The sequence below is a fragment of the Mobula hypostoma genome, chromosome 1 (assembly GCF_963921235.1).
Source record: "Mobula hypostoma chromosome 1, sMobHyp1.1, whole genome shotgun sequence".
Lineage (NCBI taxonomy): Eukaryota > Metazoa > Chordata > Chondrichthyes > Myliobatiformes > Myliobatidae > Mobula > Mobula hypostoma.
This window is the reverse complement of record NC_086097.1, coordinates 175177994-175197420: the sequence shown is the minus strand read 5'-3', so window position 1 is coordinate 175197420 and position 19427 is coordinate 175177994. Positions and strand designations below refer to the sequence as shown.

The 19427-nt window shown below is 43.1% G+C and overlaps 1 protein-coding gene across 1 annotated transcript in view; it reads left to right on the top strand.

Annotated features, from left to right (window-relative positions):
* The first annotated feature begins 1644 nt into the window (after positions 1–1644).
* The window catches only part of laptm4b (lysosomal protein transmembrane 4 beta), a 66076-nt gene continuing 48293 nt past the window's right edge, over positions 1645–19427 (top strand). Inside the window, exons 1-2 of the mRNA XM_063040998.1 lie at positions 1645–1754; positions 16896–17006. Of these exons, the coding sequence (XP_062897068.1) occupies positions 16911–17006 (96 nt within the window). The 5' untranslated portion in view covers positions 1645–1754; positions 16896–16910. The remainder of the gene's footprint in view (positions 1755–16895; positions 17007–19427) is intronic.

The following is a 19427-nucleotide window of genomic DNA, read 5'->3' as shown; positions in this document are numbered from 1 at the left end:
AGCTTCCTTCAACAGCGTAAGGAAAAATCAAATATGAATTGGCCCTGGCAGTTCACTTGGACAGGATAATGAAGATGTTCTTTACATCCAGTTATGAACTAATGAAACTGTTGTGGTGTAGGCAGCATCACTATTAACCTGTGGATTTTATTTACTGGGACATAGGAGACTGAAAGGGTGATTTTATAGAGGGGTACAATGTCATGAGGGGCATAGACAGGGTGAATGCATAGTCTTTCCCAGGATTGGGAAATCAAGAAGGTAACATCAATCACCAAGATCCTGGCTATTGGTGCTATGCCATCTTTTCACAGCAATCATCAGGTAGGAGGTACAGGAGCCTAAAGTCCCACACTACCAGGTTCAAGAGCAGTATTTCCCTTCAACCATTAGGTTTTTGAACCAACTAAGACAATCCTAATTACTACCTCAGTATAACATTACCATGATAATTTTGATCACTTTGCTCTAAAATAGACTTTGACTTTTTTGGTTCCATTTTCCTTTTAAAAATGTATGTTTTTATTCTGCATTCTGTTATTGATTATCCTTGAACTCCCGCAATGCACTAATGTAATGAGGTATGTGGATGGCCAGCAAAACAAAGCTTTTCACTGTGCCTCAGTATCAGTGGCAGCAATAAGCCAATTACTAATTAATTGTGCTTTACAGCATCTTGCTCAAAAATTCACTCATTTAAAAATAAAGGAAGATCTCCCCAAGGATCATCACCAGAGTTTAGTTGTGTTGAATGTTTTCCTCATTAGCAGAAGAACTGAGAGTTTAGAAGTCTCTTAGGTGCTAAGCCCTTGGGTTTTGACTGTAAATCCACAAACCTGCAGGTGTTAAAATACACAAAAGTTAGGAGCGTACAGTACATCCAAAAAATGGGGGATGTTGATTTATAAGACCGCACGCTAACGATCATTTGAGTTGGAGCTCTTGGTTTAATGCTTGTGAAGTAGTCACTCTACATCTGGACACCCTGCTATTTTTCAAGCGGGGGCCAATCTGGTTAAAAATCCTTCAGTGAGAGCCATGTTAACGACTGAATTTATTCATTGCTATCTTGTCCAAAATGATATAATTTGCCACAGTAACTTGTGTAACTGAAACAGTCTACTTGTATAATGAAACAATAATCCTATTGTTTTATAAGGGAAATATATGGGATTTAAATGAGATCTACGCTTGTTAAGAGTAATATTATTCCTACTTTGCAGCAGATACAGTATATTAGTTGTTCTTAATGAATGAATGGAAACCTACACACACACACACACACACACACACACACACACACACACAAATGTATTGTCTTCTTTCCAGCCCATGCTCAAACATTGCCAAGGTCTTGCTTGTATGCCTGTAACGTCAATTATTTATTCCTCTTTTCAGTTGCTGCCTGACCTGCTGATTTCCTCCAGAATTTTGTGAGTGTTGTTCAAGATTTCCAGGGTTTGCAGAAACTCTTGTGTTTATGGACTGCTTCATTTTCTGAGAAGGTACAATGGCTGAGGGTGTTGGTAGCTGCAGTAATGGTTCCTAAGAAAATTTCCTTGAAGACATGTTCTGATTTTACTGTTACTATCTCCCTCTAGTGGTGGATGATAACATAAACGGTAAAAAGGCTTCATGCATCGCAACACACATAAAAGTTGCTGGCGAACGCAGCAGGCCAGGTAGCATCTCTAGGAAGAGGTACAGTCGACGTTTCAGGCCGAGACCCTTCGACAGGACTAACTGAAGGAAGAGTGAGTAAGAGATTTGAAAGTGGGAGGGGGAGGGGGAGATCCAAAATGATAGGAGAAGACAGGAGGGGGAGGTATGGAGCCAAGAGCTGGACAGGTGATTGGCAAAGGGGATATGAGAGGATCATGGGACAGGAGGCCTAGGGAGAAAGAAAAGGGGGAGAAACCAGAGGAAGGGCAAGGGGTATAGTCAGGGGGACAGAGGGAGAAAAAGAATGTGTGTATATAAATAAATAATGGGGGGGTACAAGGGGAAGGTGGGGAATTAGCAGAAGTTTGAGAAATCAATGTTCATGCCATTAGGTTGGAGGCTACCCAGACAGAATATAAGGTGTTGTTCCTCCAACCTGAGTGTGGCTTCATCTTGATAGTAGAGGAGGCCGTGGATAGACATATCAGAATGGGAATGGGATGTGGAATTAAAATGTGTGGCCACTGGGAGATCCTGCTTTCTCTGGCGGACAGAGCGTAGGTGTTCAGCAGAACGATCTCCCAGTCTGCGTCGGGTCTCGCCAATATATAGAAGGCCACATCGGGAACACTGGACGCAGTATATCACCCCAGCTGACTCACGGGTGAAGTGTCGCCTCACCTGGAAGGACTGTCTGGGGCCCTGAATGGTGGTAAGGGAGGAAGTGTAAGGGCATGTGTAGCACTTGTTCAGCTTACACGGATAAGTGCTGGGAGGGAGATCAGTGGGGAGGGGGTGGCGTGGGGACGAATGGGCTTCCCTTCCTCCACCATCAACTCTGCTCTCAAACGCATCTCCCCCATTTCACGCACATCTGCTCTCACTCCATCCGCCCGCCACCCCACTAGGAAGAGGGTTCCCCTGGTCCTCACCTACCACCCCACCAGCCTCCGGGTCCAACATATAATTCTCCGTAACTTTTGCCACTTCCAACGGGATCCCATCACTAAGCACATCTTTCCCTCCCCCCCACCCCCGCTTTCCGCAGGGATCACTCCCTACGTGACTCCCTTGTCCATTTGTCCCCCCCATCCCTCCCCACCGATCTCCCTCCCAGCACTTATCCTTGTAAGCGGAACAAGTGCTACACATGCCCTTACACTTCCTCCCTTACCACCATTCAGGGCCCCAGACAGTCCTTCCAGGTGAGGCGACTCTTCACCTGTGAGTCGGCTGGGGTGATATACTGCGTCCGCTGCTCCCGATGTGGTCTTTTATATATTGGCGAGACCCGACGCAGACTAGGAGATCGCTTTGCTGAACACCTATGCTCTGTCCGCCAGAGAAAGCAGGATCTCCCAGTGGCCATGCATTTTAATTCCACATCCCATTCCCATTCTGACATGTCTATCCATGACCTCCTCTACTGCTCCATGCTGATCTTCTGCCTCATCCCATCTACCTGTATGTGGATTGTATCACTTCAGACACCTCCCATCCATGTACCTATCCAAACTTCTCTGTGCACGTCTAGATTTCCAGAAAGGGAAATATAAAAATTTACAAACTGATTTAGTCATAATCATAGGGTTGTACAGCAGAGGCTATGTGCATGCTGAACATTAAGTATGTATCTACACTAATCCTATCTACCAGCACTTCCTTCATGATCTTCTCTGCCTTGGCACTCAGAGAGTTTGCCTGAATAATAGCGCAAAATAATGTGTAAAAGCTACCAAAAAAGTGCTTTGGTAGTAAATAATAAAGTGCAAGATCATAACAAGATAAATTGTGACACACATCAAAGTTGCTGGTGAACGCAGCAGGCCAAGCAGCATCTATAGGAAGAGGCGCAGTCGACGTTTCAGGCCGAGACCCTTCGTCAGGTCCTGATGAAGGGTCTCGGCCTGAAACGTCGACTGCGCCTCTTCCTATAGATGCTGCTTGGCCTGCTGCGTTCACCAGCAACTTTGATGTGTGTTGCTTGAATTTCCAGCATCTGCAGAATTCCTGTTGTTTGAAGATAAATTGTGAGACCATTTTATCAACCAAGAGATCCATTCAAGAGTCTGTGAGAGTCTCTGCCTTTACCACCCCCTCAAGAAGTGTATTTGAGATTTCAGCTATCCTCTGAGTGAAACTATTTCTTCCTCAGGACCCTCTAGGTTGCTATCCTTTTATCCTGAATCTCTGCCCTCTAATTTTAGATATTTCTACCATGAAACAACACAGAGGAAGCTGGGGGTGCCTTAGTGGGCATCGATGGAGGGAGGTGGACACTCAATGTTTCTGGTCAAGAACATTCATCCAAAAATATCTTTGCACACAGAGCAGTGAATATTGTGAACTGTCTAGTCTTGAGCCCCGTGGAGTTACAAGACCATGAGTTTATTCAAGATTTCTTCATGTCAGAGGGAGAGAGATGAGGAGAGTGCTGATAACAGAACAAGGATAGGAGATCTTCCACAGCTTGGAGTGGTGGAGCAGGATCAATGATCAGCTGGTCTACTCTTGCCCCTGTTTCTTACATCCTTCCATTATATTCTTCCAGTCATAGGTGAGATGAGAATCACTTGGAGAATCATTGTGCTTAACAAGTGCATATTTGTCATGTTGTTGGATGGACCACTCACAAGGGATAAGGCGGCAAGCACCCAGGGCCCTTGGTACAAAAGGTTTATGACACATAGGCACATTGAATGAGACAGGCAGATCCCTCAGCTTGACATATTTCCAGGAGATGAGACATCAAGGTCCCTTAGGTCCTAGCTCAGCAGGGTCAGGAACAGTTATTACCCTACAACCATCAGGCTCCTGAACAGACATGGATAACTTCAATCACCACTACTGTGAACTGATTCTACTATCTACAGACTCACTTTCAAGGACTTTTTACAACTCTTGTTCTCAATATTATTTATTTTATTTGAACAATTTCTCATCTTTTGCACATTGGTTGTTTGTCAGTCTTTGTTTATGGGAAATAAAACAACTTTTTAGTGAAATTCTATTTTTCCCTGCAAATGTCTGCAAGAAAATGAATCTCTTGGCATTATATGGTAACATATATGTATTGATAATAAACTTACTTTGAACTGTCGAGGCTCTTGTTACAACACAGGCAGTTTGCTCGATTTCTTTACTTAATCTTCCCCCTCAATCTTCTAAATTCCAACCAGTACAAGCGCAATTCATCCAGTCTTTCTTCATATGAAAGTCCCGCCATCCCAGGAATCAATCTGGTGAACCTTCTTTATACTCCCTCTATGGCAAAGATGTCTTTCCTCAGATTAAGGGACCAAAACTGCACACAATACTCCAGGTGTGGTCTCACCAAGGCCTTGTACAACTGCAGTAGTACCTCCCTGCTCCTGTACTCGAATCCTCTCGCAATAAATGCCAGCATACCATTCGCCTTTTTCACCGCCTGCTGTACCTGCATGCCCACTTTCAATGACTGGTGTATAATGACACCCAGGTCTCGTTGCACCTCCCCTTTTCCTAATCGGCCACCATTCAGATAATAATCTGTTTTCCTATTTTTGCCACCAAAGTGGATAACTTCACATTTATCCACATTAAATTGCATCTGCCATGAATTTGCCCACTCACCCAACCTATCCAAGTCACCCTGCATCCTCTTAGCACCCTCCTCACTGCTAAAACTGCCACCCAGCTTCGTGTCATCCGCAAACTTGGAGATGCTGCATTTAATTCCCTCATCCAAGTCATTAATATATATTGTAAACAACTGGGGTCCCAGCACTGAGCCTTGCGGTACCCCACTAGTCACCGCCCGCCATTCTGAAAAGGTCCCGTTTATTCCCACTCTTTGCTTCCTGTCTGCTAACCAATTCTCCACCCACACCAATACCTTACCCCCAATACCGTGTGCTTTAAGTTTGCACACTAATCTCCTGTGTGGGACCTTGTCAAAAGCCTTTTGAAAATCCAAATATACCACATCCACTGGTTCTCCCCTATCCACTCTACTAGTTACATCCTCAAAAAAATTCTATGAGATTCGTCAGACATGATTTTCCTTTCACAAATCCATGCTGACTTTGTCCGATCATTTCACCGCTTTCCAAATGTGCTGTTATCATATCCTTGATAACTGACTCCAGCAGTTTCCCCACCACCGACGTTAGGCTAACCGGTCTATAATTCCCCGGTTTCTCTCTCCCTCCTTTTTTTAAAAAGTGGGGTTACATTAGCCACCCTCCAATCCTCAGGAACTAGTCCAGAATCTAACGAGTTTTGAAAAATTATCACTAATGCATCCACTATTTCTTGGGCTACTTCTTTAAGCACTCTAGGATGCAGACCATCTGGCCCTGGGGATTTATCTGCCTTCAATCCCTTCAATTTACCTAACACCACTTCCCTACTAACATGTATTTCGCTCATTTCCTCCATCCCACTGGACCCTCTGTCCCTTACTATTTCTGGAAGATTATTTATGTCCTCCTTAGTGAAGACAGAACCAAAGTAATTATTCAATTGGTCTGCCATGTCCTTGCTCCCCATAATCAATTCACCTGTTTCTGTCTGCAGGGGACCTACATTTGTCTTTACCAGTCTTTTCCTTTTTACATATCTATAAAAGCTTTTACAGTCCGTTTTTATGTTCCCTGCTAGTTTTCTCTCATAATCTTTTTTCCCCTTCCTAATTAAGCCCTTTGTCCTCCTCTGCTGAACTCTGAATTTCTCCCAGTCCTCAGGTGAGCCACTTTCTCTGGCTAATTTGTATGCTTCTTCTTTGGAATTGATACTATCCCTAATTTCTCTTGTCAGTCATGGACATATTTGGCTGAAGGCCTGTTTCAATACTGCATGGCTATGACCCTGTCTATTATCAAAGATCCTCACCTTCCAGGTCATGCCATCTTCTTGCAGCAGGGCAGGAGATTTGGAAGCCTGAAGGCCAACAGCTAATTCCCTTCAGCCATCTGGTTCTTGAATCAGCTGACACAACCCTGATCACTACAGTACAGCAACACTATGATCACTTTGCACTAGAATGGACTTTGTTTTTCTTGTTCTACTTGTGTTCTCTCATGCAGTTTTGTACAATTTATGTTTTTCTTGTGAAAGTTGAGTATCTGATGCCATGTGTCTGTGGGGCTGTGCATACATGTGTACTTGTGCAAATGACAATCAACTCAACCTTGACTTTGAAGACACTTTGCTCAACTATGAAGCTTGGCAGTAAATGTCACTGACCAGTGAACCCTGATCAGCCAGGCCTGACTCTGTCCTTGTCTGATGTTGAGACACCAATCACAAATCAGGCGTAGGACTTTTTGCCAAGGCCTTCTGACGAAGGAGGAGCAAAATCAATGGCTGCAGTCCAAGCTGTCTGGATTAAAACCAGTCAATCCTGCGAGGAGAAGTTAAAAAATTGCTAAGTCATGTGGGAATGCAAACACATCAGTGATTGTATTTTCATTAGTAGATTCACCATTTATTTAAACATGCAGGATTTATTAGCCAATCAGCTCTCACAGGATTGAAGTATTTTGTCTTAATTGTCTATTAATACAGGCAGCACAAACACTGGTGGAAGGTTGTCAGGGGCTACAGTAGGATATGATCAGCTAGAAATGTGGTAAATTGGTTTATTATTGTCACGGTAGAGTGAAAAGCTTTATTTTGCATGCCATGCATACAGATCATTTCGTTACAACAGTACATTGACATAGTAAGTACAAAACAATAACAGAACGTAGAGTAAAGTGTTACAGCTACACAAGATACTGTGAAGGCAGACAGTAAGGAACAAGGTTGTAATGACGCAGACTGAAAGGTTAAGAGTCCATTTTTTCATACTGGGGATCATTCAATAGCCTTATCAGAGCAGGATAGAAGCTGTCCTTGAGCCTGGTGGTACATGCTCTCAGGCTTCTGTATCTTCTGCCCAATGGGAAAGGGGGAAAGGGGGAAAGGAGAATGTCCAGGGTGTGTGGGGTCTTTGAGTAAATTGACTGCTTCACTAAGGCAGTGAGAAGTGTTATCAGAGTCCATGGAGGGGAGGCTGGTTTCCGTGATGTGCTGAGCTGTGTCCACAACTCTCTGCAGCTTCCTGCGGTCTCAGGCAGAGCTAATCTGGGTCTGAAGTGGCAGATTAATCTGTAGAAGTATGACATGTTTCACTTTAGGAGATCAAATATACGATGAAAGTACAGGGTAAACGGTAGGACCCTTCAGAATATGAATATACAAAGCGCTCTTGGGGTTCAAGTCCATGGGTTTCTGAAAGTAGCAACACAAGCAGATGGGATGGTAAAGAAGATGTACCACATATTTACCTTCGTTGAGTGGGGAGCTGAATATAACAGTCAGGAAGTCATACTGCAGCTGTATAAGACTGTGTAAGAAATGAAAGAGGTGAAAAATGGGTAGAATGGTGCAAGATGAATAATCAGGTCATTATGAATACCTACTTTAAAAACCATCCAAGATGCTTGCGGACCTGGAAAAGTCCAGGTGATAACACTAGAAATCAAACTGACTTTATTAATATAAACCAAAGATTTAGAAACTCAGTGACTCAATGCAAAACATATCCAGGTGCAGACTGTAATAGTGACCATAACCCAGTAGTATGTCATGTAAAAGTAAAACTTTAAAAAACTAAAGAAGTGAAAACCTGAACAATCCCTTGACTACTTGCAATTAATTAAAGAAAGCTTAAGACAAACATTTACAATTGAAGTAAGGAATAGATTTCAAGGTCTAGAAATTGAATCTGTTGAAGATGATAGCAATCATGTAGAAATGAAGTTTAACTCTCTGAAGGATGCCTTGGTAGAATCAGCAAAGTCAGTGATTCCTAAAAAAGAAAAAAGCACAAAGAATAAATGGATGACAGATGAAATAAAAAATCTAATGGAAGAAAGGAGAAGGAAGAAAGCAAATCCTATAGAGTACAAGTCCTTAGATAAAAAAGTTAAAAACTTATGTCAAAAAGCCAAAGAAGAAAGGTTAAACTAGGAATGTGAGCAAATAGAAAGAATCCCTATTACTGATCCAAAAAAGGTTACATCAACAAATCAAGAATATCTCTGGTAAAAAGCTCCTCTGTTCTTCAGGTGGATGTTTGAAAGCAAAGGACGGTACCATTATCATAGAAAAAGATGAGATTATGAACAGATGGACTGAGTGACCCAGGAATTGTTTGAAGTCGATCGAGGCAAAAAAACAGAAATTAAGAAAAACATTGAAGGTCCAAGTACTTTAAAATCTGAAGTTCGTAATGCAATAAAGATGAAGAAAGGAAAGGCAGCAGGTCCTGATGAATTAGTAATAGAACAAATTATCGTCCTTGAAGATTATGGAATTGAAAAACTTATTGATTTAATCAATGACATTTATGAGACTGGAATAATACCAGAAGAGATGAAAAAAAAATCAGTATTTATCACTCTTCCTAAGAAACCTGGAGCAATAGAATGTGAATTACATAGGACCATAAGTTTAATGAGTCATATCACCAAGATACTTCTAAGATGACAAGAGCTAAAAGTAAGATACAAGCTTAAATAGGCAAAGAATAATGTGGTTTTGTGAAAGACAAAGGTACAAGAAACACAATATTTTTGTTAAGGATCCTATCAGAGCAAGCTATTCAAGTGCAAAAAGATTTGTTTGTTTGTTTTATCAACTACACAAAAGCATTTGATAAAGTGAAGCATAATAAGTTATTTTAGATATTACAGGAAATTCTAGATCTAGATTCAAAAGACCTCCGCCTAATCAGAAATCTGTACTGGGAACAAACTGCCGCTGTAAGAATAGATGGAGAAGTGAGTCAGTTTACAAAAATCAAGAGAGGCATTAGACAAGGGTGTGTTTTCTTCCCTGATTTATTTAATGTGTACAGTGAAACAATGTTACAAAAAAATAAGAGACATCTTGGGAATCAAAGTTGGCAGTGAAAACATCAATAATTTCAGATATGCTGATGACACTGTGTTAATTGCAAGTACGGAGGAAGATCTACAAAACTTAATTGATATAATTGTTGAAGATGTGGTTTTTGAGGAGGATGCAAAGAATATCATGGATGAAACGAATATCTAATGAGGATGTCATGAACAGAGCAAACACAAAAAGAGAAATAATGTATGAGATCATCAAAAGGCAACATCACTTCATTGGACATGTGATTAGGAAAGAGGAGTTAGAATGCACGGTAATTATGGGAAAGACTGAAGGGGAAAAAAGCAAGAGAAAGACAAAGACAAATGATGATGGAGACAGCAGCCAGAGAACTGGAAATGAATACCAATGAATTGATCCACTTGACCCGAAACAGGAGTGTGTGGGCCATGGCAGTCAAAGCTCAAACTGGGCACAGCACCTGATGATGATGATGATGATGATGATAAGACTTTCATTAGGCCACACTTGGATTATTGTGTGCAATCCTGGTTCTGAAGAATGTGCAGAAGAGTTTCACCAGGATGTTGTCTGGATTAGAGAGTATAAGCGATTAGCAGAGGCAGAAAAAACTTGTATGTTTTCTTAGGGGTGTTGGAAACTAAGGTGTCGCTCAAAAGGATTACTGTATATAAAATTATGAAAGGCACAGACATGGTCGATAGAGTCTTTTTTCTTAGGGAGGAAATGGCAAAAACTAGAGAGCATAGCTTTAAGCTATGAGGGAGAAAATTTAAATAAGATTTGTTTGCAAGTATTTTGAGAGTGTGATAGGCGCCTGCAGTGTGCTGCCAAAGAAATGGTGGAAAGAGGTATGGTACCTTGGAATAAGTTACAAGGTTGTCATCCCAGGGTTCTGAAAGAGGTATCTGAAGAGATTGTGGCGGCATTAGTGTTTCAAGAATCACTAGATTCTGGAAGGGTTCCAGAGGACTGGAAAATTGCAAATGTCACTCCACTCTTTAAGAAGGGAGGAGGGCAAAAGAAAAGAAACTATAGGCCAGTTAGGAAGACATTTCGGTGGTTAGGAAGACTTTGGAGTTCATTATTAAGGAGGAAACTTTGGGTACTTAGAGGCACCTGAGAAAAGGAGCCAAAGTTGTTATGTTTTGTAACTCCAAAACATAATGCCCGGGTAGCCTTGCAGTACGTGGTCCATAGCTTCCTGACAGAGTGCAGGTGTTACCCCAAAAATAAGCCTATTGTGGCGATAAGGCTCTTTGTGAGTGTTTATGCTGAAAAACACTTTGGGCTCTTCCACCTCCATCTGTAGGTAGGCCTCATCTAAGTCCACTTTGCTGTAATGTTTCCCTCCAAAAAGGTTTGCAAAGATATCCTCTATTCTGGGCCGAGGGTATTGATCTACTTTCAGTACTGGGATATTGGTGACCTTAAAATCACTACAGATTCTGACAGACCCATTCTTGTTGGCTACTGAGACCACTAACGTTGCCCACGGGCTCCACACAGCCGTGGAAAGAATTCCTTCAGTCTCCATGCGATCTAGCTCACTGGCAACTTTATATAAATAGCATTAGGATGGGCTTTGTAAAACTTGGATGCGGCAGTTTCATTTAACACCATTTTACCCTGATAGAGTATATTTGAGTTCTCCAATGTCATCCTTGAACACTGCTATGGCATCATCCAGTGCCCTTCTGAAATCACTTTCGGTTGACTTTCTTTGCAAATGGTGGATGGATTTCCAGTCAAGTTGTAGATGCCACCTGTGACCCCACAATGCTGGCCCTCCTGTTTTTATTACATTCAAATCCAGTTTGGCTTGTTGGTTGTTGTATCTCACTGTTACGAATGTCATTCTCACAGGAGTTATCTCTTCCCCAGAATAAGTAACTAGTTCAATAACTAGTTCAGGCTTCAGTATCTTTGAAATGCCAACATAGTCACTTTGGGGAATGATGGAAACAGCCAAACCAGCATCCATTAATTTGCTCTTCACTTCTACTGTAAGCCTATTAATTGTCTCATGTTATTTTTCACATTGTAAATCTCAAGGCTACCCACATTATATCTCAATGATTTGGATGACGGGAAGATGACTTTGTGGCCAAATGAAGATGGTGGGGTGGGAGGGGGCAGTTGGTGTTGAGGAGGTAGGGAGTCTGCTGAAGGACTGAGACAGATTGGAAGAATGGACAAAGCAAGGGCAGATGGAATATGACGTAGGTACGTATATGGTCCTGCACTTCAGTAGAAGAAATAAGGTCGTACACTATTTTCTAAATAGGGAGAAAATTCAAAAATCAGAGGTGCAAAGTGACTTCAGAGTCCTCGTGCAGGATTCCTTAAAGTTTAACTTGCAGGATTATTCAGTGGTAAGGACAGTAAATGCAATGTTAGTATTCATTTCAAGAGGACTAGAATATAAAAGCCAGACTGCACTTGGAGTATTGTGAACAGTTTTTGTCCCCTTTTCTAAAAAAAGAGTTGTGTTGGCATTGGAGGGGATCCAGAGGAGATTAAACAGAATTATTCCAGGAATGAAAGGGTTAACATATGAGGAATGTTTGATGGTCCAAGGCCTGTACTCACCAGAGTTTAGAAGAATGATGGGAGATTTCATTGAAACCTATTGAAGTACAGATGGAGGCTCTAAGGAAGTTCTTCGTAAGCTTTTTTTTTGTCTATTAGTAGATAGCTAGTGCATTAAGAATGGGTCCAGAGTTAATGCTATGTTCCTTGTGTAAGATGTGGGAACTCCGGAAGACCTCCCGTCTCCCTGGTAACTACATCTGCATAAAGTGCATCAAGCTGCAGCTCCTTGGGGAACTGGAGATGCAGCATGACGACCTTAAGCTCATGCAGGAGAATGAGGAGGTGACAGACAGGAGCTACAGGGAGGTAGTCACACCTAAGCTGCAGGAGGCAGGTATCTGGCTGAGAGTGGAAGGGAATAAGCAGCTAGTGCAGAGTACCCATGTGGTCAGTCCCCTCAATAATAAGCAAACATCTTTGGACACTGTTTGGGGGGTATGACCTACCAGGGAGGAGCCAAGGCAGTGCCAGAGACCTTCTTGCTGTGGCTCAGGAGGGAATGGGAGAGAAGAGGAGTACAGTGGTGATAAGGGATTCCATAGTCAGGCAAGCAGACGGGGGATTCTGTGGACACGCCAGTGGTACTTTGCCTCCAAGGTGCCAGGGTCAGAGATGTGTCAGACGGGTCCACAGCATCCTAAAGGGGGAGGGGGAGCAGCCAGAAGTTGTGGTACATATTGGTACCAATGATGTAGGTAGGAAAAGGGAGGAGGCCTTGAAGAGAGAATATAGGGAGTTAAGTAGAAAACTGAAAAGTGATCTCTGGATTGCTGCCTCTGGCACATGCCAGTGAGGGTAAGAATTTGATCTGGCAGATCAATGAGTTGCTAAGGAACTGGTGCAGGTGGCAGAATTTCAGATTTCTGAATCATTGAGATCTCTTCTGGGGGAGGTATGACCTGTACAAAATGGATGGGTTACACCTGGACCTGAGGAGGACCGATATTCCTGTGAACAGTTCTACTAGAGCTGCTGGGGGAGGTTTTAAACTAATTTCGCAGGGTTTGAAACCAGAATGATAGGCCTGATGATGGGGTAGTTGGTACACAACTAGATATATTGTGTAGTGAGACTGTGAGGAAGGACAGGCAGATGATAGGGCAAAACTGTAGTCAGTAAGACGAGTTAAAGTGTAACATGGGGCAATATCAAAAAGGGTATTGAACACAAGACTAAAGGTGTTATATTTGAATGCATGCAGTCCACGAAATAAGGTGGATGATCTTGTAGCACAGTTAGAGATTGGCAGGTATGACATCGGGGGCATCACTGAGACATGGCTGAAAGAAGATCGTGGTTGGGAGCTTAACAACTGAAGATACAGATTGGATCAAAAGAACAGGCAGGTTGTCAGAGTGGGGTGGGGTGGCTCTATTGGTAAAAAATACAATCAAATCCTTAGAAAGAGGTGACATAGGATCAGAAGATGTAGAATCCTTGTGGGTAGAGTTAAGAAACTGCAAGGGTAAAGAGACCCTGTTGGGAGTTATATACAGGCCTCCAAATTGTAGCCAGGATGTGAGATACAAATTACAGAGAGATAGAAAAGGCATGTCAAAAGGGCAATGCTATGATAGTAGTGACCTGACTTGGTCCAATCAAGCAGAGTTCACTGCCAAGAAAAAACTAATGAGAAAACTAATGAAATTTGGCCTGTCCCCTAAAACTCTCACTAATTTTTATAGATACACTGTAGAAGGCATTCTTCTAGGGTGCATCACAACCTGGTATGGAAGTTGTCCTGTCCAAGACCGAAAGAAGCTGCAGGAGATCGTGAGCACGGCGCAGCACATCACACAAACCAATCTTCCGTCCGTGGACTCACTTTACACCGCACGCTGTTGGAGCAGTGCTGCCAGGATAATCAAGGACACAACCCATCCAGACAACACACTTTTCGTCCCTCTTCCCTCCGGGAGAAGGTTCAGGAGCTTGAAGACTCATACGGCCAGATTTGGGAACAGCTTCTTTCCAACTGTGATAAGACTGCTGAACGGATCCTGACCCGGATCTGGGCCGTACCCTCCAAATATCCAGACCCGCCTCTCGGTTTTTTGCGCTACCTTACTTTCCATTTTTCTATTTTCTATTTATGATTTATAATTTAAATTTTTAATGTTTACTAATTCTTACTATTTTTAACACTTAATATTTATAATCCAGGGAGTGGGAAGTGCAGAATCAAATATCACTGTGATCATTGTACGTTCTAGTACCAATTGTTTGGCGACAATAAAGTATAAAGTAAAGGATTTCAATATGCAGGTAAATTGGAAAAACCAGATTGGTGCAGGATTCCAATAGAAGGAATTTGTAGAATACCTACAAGATGGCTTTTTAGAGCAGTTTGTGGTTGAGCCCACTAGGGAAAATGCAGTTCTGGATTGGGTGTTGTGTTATGTATTGGATTTGCTTAGGGAGCTTAATGTAAAGGAACCCTTGGGAGTCAGAGGTCATAATATGATAGAATTCACCCTGCAATTTGAGAGAAAGAACCTGGTCAGATATATCAGTATTACAGTGGAGTAAAGTGAATTACAGAAGAATAAGTGAGAAGCTGACAAGGTTGTTTGGAAGGGAACACTATCAGGATGACAGCAGAAGAGCAATGGTTGGTGTCTCTGGGAGCAACTCGGAGAGTGCAACATAGATACGTCTCAAAGATGAAGAAGTATTCTAAAGGGAGAATGAGGCAACCATGGCTGACAAGGGAAGTCAAAGGCAACATAAAAGATAAAAGGGCATAACAGTGTCTATAAAAAGTATTCATCCCTTGGAAATTTTTGTGTTTTACTGTTTTACAACATCGAATCACAGTGGATTTAATTTGGCTTTTTTGACATTGATCAACAGAAAAAGACTCTTTCATGTCAAAGTAAAAAGAGGCTCGACAAAGTGATCTGAATTAATTACAAATATAAAACACAAAATAATTGATTGCATAAGTATTCAGCCCCTTTAACATAACACACCAAATCATCAATGGTGCAGCCAATTGGTTTTAGAAGTTTTAGAAGGAGGAAGGGAAGCTGAAAGGTCTGAAGGTAGATTCGTCACCTGGACAGATGGTGTACACCCCAAGGCTCTGAAAGAGGTAGCTGAAGAGATTGTGAAGGCATTAGTAATGATCATTCAGGAATCAATACATTCTGGAATTGTTCTGGAGGACTGGAAAATTGCAAATGTCACTCCACTCTTTAAGAAGAGCGGGAAGCAGAAGAAAGGAAACTATAGGCCAGTTTGCCTGACTTCAGTATTATGGAAAGATGTTAGAGTCCATTGTTAAGGATGAGATTTTGGGGTACTTGCAGGCACATGAGAAAAATAGACCAAAGACATCATGGGTTCCTTAAAGGGAAATCTTCCCTGTCAAGCCTTTTGCAATTCTTTGAGAAAATAATCCACAGGATAGACAAAGGAGAGTCAGTGAATGTTCTATACTTGGATTTTCATAAGGCCTTTAACAAGGTGCCATACATGAGACTGTTTAACAAGATTAGAGCCCGTGGTATATTACAGGAAAGATACTAGCATGGATAGAAGATTTGCTGATTGGCAGGAAGAAAAGAGTTGGAATGGGGGGGGGCTTTTCTGGTTGGCTGTCAGTGACTATAGGTGTTCTGCAAGGGTTGGTGTTGGGACCATTCTTTTCACGTTTTACGTCAGTGGGCTTGATGGCTTTGTGGTCAGGCAGGTAATTCTGAGGAAGCAGGGAGTCTGCAGGAGGACTTAGACCAATTGGGAGAATGGACGAAGTGGTAGATGAAAATAAATGTAGGGAGCCTATGGCAATGCACTTTAGTAGAAGGAATAAAGGCATAGACTATTTTCTAAATGGGGAGCAAATTCAAAAATCAAAGATGCAAAGCAACTTGGGAGTCCTTGTGTAGGATTCCATAAAGGTTAACTTGCAGGTTGAGTTGGTGGTAAAGAAGGCAAAGGAAATATTTGCATTCATTTCAAGAGGTCTAGAATACAAAAGCAAGGACATAATGCTGAGGCTTTCTAAGGCATTGGTCAGACTGTACTTGGAGTATTGTGAGCAGATTTGGTCCCCTCATCTAAGAAGAGGTGCTGGAGTTGAAGGGGGTCCAGATTGATGAAAGAGTTAATATTTGAAGAGTGTTTGAAGGCTCTGGGCCCATTCTCACTGGACTTTAGAAGAATGAGGGGGGATCTCATTAAAAACTATTGAATAATGAATGGCCTGTATAGAGTGGATGTGGGGAGGAAGTTTCCTATAGTGGGTGAACCTCGGATTCAAATGTTACAGGAAGAAGACAAGATAATGCGGTTAAGATGGATAATAAATCAGTAATTATGAAATGGTGGCGCAGACAGGATAAGTGAATGGCCTAATTTTGCTCCTATATCTTATGGTCTTACGGTCTGTGGTCTAACATGGTGGGCCGAATGTCCTCTACTGTGCTGTATTGTTCTGTGCCCTGAAGGTCTGTTCCAGTGCTGTCTCCTTCTCAATCTATTCAGTAAGGAGGGAAAAGACAACCAGATGGTAACTGGGATTCACAGAGCTCCGGCTGGGAAAGAGTTAAAGGTATATTCTCCTCCCCTTGCTCTCTCAGCCAGGCAGCGCAGGCTGTATTGAGAGATAGGAGAGAATCGGCTTCAGGATCATGGTACAGTGAAAGGGAGGGAGGAGGCGAGCAGGGCATTTCATTCCCAGCTCTGGCACCCACAGGCAGCACAAGGTTGTAGTTTACTTCTCGTTTCAGCTCGTTCTCAGGCTGATGAGGATGATCTCACCTGCGGATCGCTGGTATTCCACCAAATGCTGCTGTTGTCATGTCCGCACTGGAACCATAATCCTGGGAGTCTGGTACATGGTGAGTGATTGGGGGTGGGGGGGAGGGAGGGAGAGTGAGAGAAGGATGGAGGGAAGTAGAGGAGCAAAGAAGAGTGAGGGAGGAGGTAGAGGTTTGGGACGGGAGGATAACAGAGGGTAGAGCAGGGAAGGGGAAGAACAGAGGGAGAGGGAGATGGACAGGCTGAGGAGGGAGGGAGGGTAGCGATGCAGGGTAATAATCAGGGGCCTGGGAGCATGCGGAAAGGGCATTAGAGAAAAATAAGGGAGAAAGGGAGCAGGGTGATGGTGCGAGGGTGTGAGGAGGGGGCAGGAGGGACAATTGAGAAAGAAGTGAGAGCGGACAGGGACGAGAGGGCAGGCGAAGAAAGAATGAAGGGGGAGGGTGGAGGCAGAAATTGTGCAGGACAAGAGAAGGGTAAAATTGGGGAGGAGGAGAGAAGAGATGGGGAGGGGAAGTGGAGTGGGAGGAGGAGGATGGAAAGGTGGAGGTTTAGATGGAGTTGGTAGGACAGTGAGAGGGAAGGAGTGAGGGAAAATGCAGGGAAGGAGAGGGAAAGGGATAAGGAGTGGTGGGGATGAGGTAGACACCTGAGAAGGAGAGTACAGAGTGTGAGCTGAGTCAAGAGGAGGGGAAGCCGCCGATGGTGAGATGAAGGTCTTTGCCAGACTGCACTAACCCTCGATAAACTCCCAGCTGTGGTGAACACATCTCACCCAGCTGTCAGGACCCTGGCTGTTGTCATCGTCTAAAAATAGGCTTCAGAACTATTGCAGGGGTCTCTCAACATTGGGATTGACCAGGATGGAGCAAGCTCTTGCCTTAGTTTCACTGGAAATGTCAGGAGAGCATAAGCACACATGGCCTTGGGAGGCTGGAGCTGTAACCTTCAGCAAGCTTTGCATTGAGAGAGTAATTAAGATAATACGTTAGACTGTTGGCTCCCTGTAAGCCCTGCCTGAGAATATCCTGCAATGAATGCAAAGGGTTGGATTAACACATCCACATAAAACCATGCAATAATCAAATTCCTGGAGTAACGCATCTTCAATGACTATGTGAGGGCTCAGAGAATCAAATGTCTGTTTCCAGGCAGCCAACCATTGTTTAAACAATATCAAAGGGATTTATGTTAAAAATAGAGGAGTTTAATTTTCTGTGGACTCTCCATGCTGCCTGATAATCATTTTGATCTGTTCTATTTTTAACTTTGCACTTTTTTTTTGCGTGTGTAGGGGGTAGTGTTGGTATTTTTTTCTTTGAATGGGTTCCATGGTTTTTTTTCTTTGTTTTCTGGCTGTCTGTGGAGAAGGCAAATCTCAGGGTTGTAAACTCCATACATACTTTGATAATAAATGTACTTTGAATCCTTCTGCTGTAAATATCCCCGGTTCCATCTTGTGATGGGATTGTGAGTGAGAATCCTAGAACTGTGGTGGCACAAAAAGGGGGGATATTTGGCCCATTGAGTCGATGCTGGCTCCTAAAGGGGAAATTCCATCAGTTCCACTTCCCTGCTCTTTCCCCACAGACCTGGAAATCATTCCCTCTCTGATGCCCATCCAGTTCCCCTGTAAGGACTCCGTTTTACACTTCCCCCGTAAGCAGAGAACATAGAGTATTGAACACAGACATAGACCATAGCACAGTACAGCACAGGAGCAGGTCCTGCTGCCCAGGACGTCTATGTCGAGCGTGATGCCTGATTATATCAATCCCTTCTGCCACACATAATTAGGTGAAATATTTAAGGGAAATTTAAAGAGAACTCAGAGGGTTGTGAGAGTACAGAATGAGCTGCCAGTAGAAGTGGCAGATGCTGGTTCAATTTTAACATTTAAGAAAAGATTGGAGAGGTACATGGACGAGAGATGGGACTAGATGGAAGACCAGATGGACCGAAGGTCTTTTTCTCTGCTTTATAACTGTGACTCTTCACATCTTTCAGTTGCCTAGAAGTTTAAATCCGTGCCTCGTGACATTGAATCATTTACAATTGTAGAACCAAATGCTACTGCAGCCCAGTTTCTGGTCAACTGTGCCCCCATCCCCCCAACCCCCTAGAACACAGTTAGTGGCAATTCGGCGATGAATCCCATGGCCATTGAATGTCAGGGGGTGGGGGTTAACTTCCTCGTGTTGGATGTCATCATTCCCTGGCACTGGAATGGCACGAATGATGCTGTCACCCATCAGCCTGGCCCTGGATATCGCCCAGCTGTTGCTACATTTGGGGGCTGACTACTCTGTTATCCGAGCAGACGCGAGTAGTGTTGAGCATTGTGTGATCATCAGCGGAAAGTATCCTGTCTCTGAAGGGAGCGAGTTCCAGACCCCATCTCCACTTTGGATGAAATAATTCCCCGTTTTACCTCCATGCCCCCTCTGCCAAATCTACCAGCATCTGCAGCCTCCCATGCTGCAATAGAATCACCTTGCTTT